Here is a 4,851-nt window from a genome sequence, read left to right on the forward strand (position 1 = left end):
CAAATGTTAATAGTGAATTATTATTTGTATTTTATTTACACAAAAAAAGCATTAGTGTTTACCTATGCCTAGTGAATATAATATGCATGTTGATAAAAGACATTTCCCTTTTTAACTCCATAACCACACGACTTTGCTCAAGGCCTAGTGTCAAACATCCCATTAAGTTTCAATTATCATCAATCAGGAAAGTGTTAATAGTAGAAGTAAAAGATTTTTTGGTACTTTTTCACACACTATAAATACAAATGGCGTAATCTTTTATTTTTTGTTTACTTGAAGTGAATTATGGGCCAACAGCCGATATAATTACAACTTGCAATTGTCATCATGACATCATAAAATAAAACATTAAAACTATATGCCTAAATTGAAATTTTCCAAAATTACTTTAAAGGAAACGTAATAAAGAGAATTTGTGAATTAAAAAAGAGGCAAAAAAAAAACAACAATTTATATTACATTGATGAATGAATTCTTTCTCTTTTGTTACAAGTATTCATGTTAACACCAAACAACAAATTCAATTGTCCTCGGAAAAAATTAATCCCCAACAATTTCTTACTAAAAATCAAAAAATTAATCACTCAAGAAAATTAATTCCGAATAATTCTCACTTCACACTGACAAAAAAAGATCAAAAAAATATACCGGAAAACTATTTGGGATAATCTTCTCCGAACACTATTTTTGATCAATGATTGTTAACTCTTCCAAGCATAAACAAGCAATGAAAAACCAGAAGGCCCTTTGAGTTCATTCTCCTCCACACTTTCCCATTCCATCACCGATCCACAGCCGGAGGACGCCGATGACAGTGACGACGACGACGAGCTTTTCACCCTCTTCAACATTCCTTTCTTCATCTTCTTCATCTCGAATCCAAATCCGAAACCTGATCCCATTCCGGAAATACCAGACCCAGATGCATTCAATCGGGATAAGTACTTGTCGTCTTCGTGGTAATCGAATCCGGATTTTTCGAATCTGAACATGAACAATGCGTAACCGTCGTCGATTTCTTCTTCTAAAAGCCAGTTATGAACATCCCACGAAATTTGAATGTGAACGCCGTCGATTTCGACTCTTTCGTTACCCCTGAATTTCCATTGCAGATGTTTCACTACCAATACCCTTTTGTTGTCAACTGAGAAGTATAATCTAGAATCGTCGCCGCCGGCCACTCGGGTGCAATCTATGGTTATCTCTCGAGTTTTGCCCCGGAAAGTTGCTTTGGTGTTGTATTTCTTGTTGGCTATGCCGTAGACGTGTTCGCGGCGGAGGACGGTGATCTGGTTTTTAATCGATTGAGTCGATTTAGCCTTGGAGTAGGCTTGTTTCGGGGAATCTCCGACGAGGAGTGTCATTTGACCAGAGACAGTGGCGGCGATGTAGTATCCTGATATGGGTTCTGGACCTGATCCGAACTTGGCCCGAGACAGATCGTAATAGATGTGGATGAACTCGTTTTTATTGCTAGAGATTGGGATCTTCTTGGAGCCATGTCTGTTCCAGAAAATCAAGGGTTTAATTTGTAAGTGGAAGGAAGGGGTGGCGGCGGCGGTTTGGGTGGATGAAGTGGTGGAAATGGAATCGTCATCATCGTCGTTGGCGGAGGAGGGGAGGAGGTGGAGGTAGAGAGATCGGCCAAAGAGCGTGCGGGACCAGGTGAGAGCGAAGATGCCGATGTGGGTGTGGTAGAGGGTGGTAGTGACATTGGGTTTAGATGATGGCGGTGGAGGTGGCGGCGGAGGTGGCGATGGAGAGTTGTTGAGGTTGCGGTTGCAGGTGGGCCGCCGGTGGAGGATTGGGTGGTCCGATGACATGGTGTTTGGTATTATTTTGATTATTGAGAAAGAAAGTGTAGCTTAAAAGAATGGGTTTATAAAGGGGTGTAGGGACTATGGGAGCGGTGTGAGCATTTCACTTTATTAGTCGCGTTCAAATTCGGGTTAACCCGACAAAAAAAATATCAAATAGTTTGAATAATAATACTAACAAAATGTAAATTTATTTGCACTTTGTGGTACGAAACGAAGTTTATGTTTTGCATATATATGTAAAAGATATCGTCTGGTAGCCATTAGAACTTAAATACCATTCTATTAAAATTATCCAAATGATAGAAAATTCTTTTTAAATTGTAATTCTTTCTAACTCCAAAATTTTATAGCATACATTACAAAGTTACATAAAATAATAGGATTTTACACCGTACATTCCGGTTTGACATTGTACATTCCGGACTGATATTATTATAGTATGGTTTGTATGTTATTCTGAAGACACATTCCGGAGTAACTCAAACCAACTTTATGCATCAATTCTTGATCCATTTTGTTAAAGTGGAATTTGTCATCTTTCTTTCTATCATTGAAAATAAGTAAATGTAATCAGTGTATTAGAGTATTTGTTTTGTAGTGGAGGACAATGAGATCCAATACACGACTTTATGAATTATATTGCTCCAGATTACACATGTTATGATGTAGACTTAACCAATGATGTCAACTTTTTGGGATTGATTAACGATGATACATCGATTTCTTTAGTCGGTTATCCAGGTGTTGCGTCTAGCTCGTATGTCCGTTGGGTGTGTGTCGTGGTTCGACTTCGACTATAAAACTTGAGCAACGTCAGGAAAAAACTTGTTAGGCTTGTTCCAAGGACCGTGCCCCAGGAGCAAGCTTCGATGATCAAGTTAGATTGCTAGTACAAATAAAGCCAACTCCATCTTGCGGGAAGGAGCTGACTATATGGAGACACAGATGTCTCCTTGAGAGAGATTAAAGTGAGTCAAAAACATTTACCTGGAACGTTTGGAAGAGACTCCCATATATAAGACGGGGAAGGGAAGGTGTGACAATATAATATTAGCCAGTAAGTACTAGTCTACTAATATAATATTAGATCGTGTGTCCTTGTCAGATCTTCATTTACTGTGCACGATCTTGGAAAATATTTTTACTTTTTTATTTGTCCGTCCTTCTATCCTTCCATTTCTATCCTTCTGTTATAGCGTTCAATTTTATCCTTCTTTCTATGTGGGAGGTCGGGTGACGGTCCTCCATTATGCCTCCTAGTCTGAAATGTTGTATGACGTAAAGACATGTAGCATTTTGGACTAAATTCAGACTAAATCTCTTTGTAAAACAAAATTTTTCCAGCCCCTATACAAAGTCACAATTATAGTATACCTTCCATGTGTTGAAGATATTAGTGTTGCGTCATTGGGCCTGTTTTGACTAGTCCATTTTGTATAAACGAGTTGGGCCTGTCCACTCGTATTTAATACTAGGGTTATAGTATATAAGGTGCATGCATGCTACGTATTTAAGCTAAGTCTGATATTTTATTTCGTAACCCTAATTTACGCCTCTACAGAAGCAATTCTTCATCGAGTTCTTCTGAGGCGTGACTGTTAATCATTCAACACCAGTTTGATCATATTGTGTTCTTTACCTGTTTTAATCTATTCGATCGTTAATGATTTATTCCTATCAATTGGTATTAGAGTAGGAGACTGTGTTCTTAATACGCATCTCTTATGTTTGAAGAAATTATTAGGGTTTCCGCAAATATTGGATCTGTTAAGAGTCGTCACTGATTTATTGACGTTACTCTGTGATCTCAATATTAACCTAATAAGTGTTTACAGTCTGATTAGTTGCAGGTATTAAAAGACCATCACCATGCAGAACGAAGACTCAAATATCAACTCCTTGAATATCTCAAGCAGTATCGGATCAACCACCAGGATTCCAATTCTCTTTCCTCAAGAATATGAAGTTTGGGCGATGCACTTTGAAGATTATGTTTTGGGTTCAGAAGACAATGGTTATCTGATCTGGGAAGCAATCACTCTAGTTCCGTTTGTTCATACAGCGACCAAAAGAACAATCAAAACCCAGAGAGAATACAACCAGCTGCTTCTTGATGTAAAGGACGTGCTTCAAGATGAAAAAGACAAACTCATGAGAAACATTAAAGGAATGAGGATCATCAGATTCGCATTGCAAGCATATACTTTTCGTCTTGTAAGTTCGTATGATACAGCGAAGGATATATGGGATAGGTTGAGAGAACTCTATTTTACAGACGCAGATCTAGAACACTCAACTCAAACGCTCTTGTTATCTGAGTTTGGCGAATTCCTCCAAAAGCCTGAATCTAAGTGCTACTTTCAATCGATACAATCATATTCTAAGCAAGATGATGAAGCACGGGATTGGACGTGAACTGATTGAGCAAAAGGTCACGTTCATGAACAGACTTCGATCAGAGTGGCAAGCAGTGATGTCAACTGTTAAGGCACACGAGCAGTTCAAGAACTATACTATTGCGAAGCTTGTGGGAATTCTGAAGGCGCGAGAGAGTGAGATAATGAAAGAAGCAAAGGTGATGTCTGGGATGGGGTCTCTAGCCTTAGTTGCAAAAGGCAAGATTGTTGCTGATGACGGATCTGATTCAGATCATTCTGAGTACGAGCTCTCAAACGAAGACTTTGCTTTAATGGTGTCCAACCCTAAGCGATTTGCTAGGAAGAAGTTTCCCTCAAGCAAAAATAGAAACTGGCAGGGAAGCTACAGCTCAGAGAAAGTGAAAGAAGAAAACAAAAGTGGTTCTCAGAAAGAGGAAGAGAAGAAGGAGAAAAAGTTAGTTGGAGACTCCGGATACGATTGCAATTATTGTCATGGTAAAAACCATCTTGCAAAGGAGTGCATGTTGCGAAGGAAGAATGAGAAGAATGAAGAGGAAGATGAGGAGGCCTATCACAAACGAAAGTTGGAAGAGATTAAGAAGAAGATGAGGAGGCCTATCACAAATGATAATTCTATGCCTGCTTTTGTT

General features: G+C 38.7%; 1 protein-coding gene across 1 annotated transcript; it reads right to left on the reverse strand.

The window, feature by feature from the left end:
- Positions 1-431: 431 nt before the first annotated feature.
- LOC145122730 (uncharacterized) lies at positions 432-1,887 on the reverse strand. The gene has a single exon (XM_079058300.1). It carries the CDS (start codon positions 1,824-1,826, stop codon positions 705-707), a length of 1,122 nt encoding a protein of 373 aa, XP_078914426.1. The 5' UTR covers positions 1,827-1,887; the 3' UTR covers positions 432-704.
- Between the last annotated feature and the right edge of the window lie 2,964 nt (positions 1,888-4,851).

Source organism: Lactuca virosa, chromosome 6 (genome assembly GCF_052849685.1).
Source record: "Lactuca virosa cultivar CGN04683 chromosome 6, Lactuca_virosa_CGN04683_v6, whole genome shotgun sequence".
NCBI classification, from domain to species: Eukaryota; Viridiplantae; Streptophyta; class Magnoliopsida; order Asterales; family Asteraceae; genus Lactuca; species Lactuca virosa.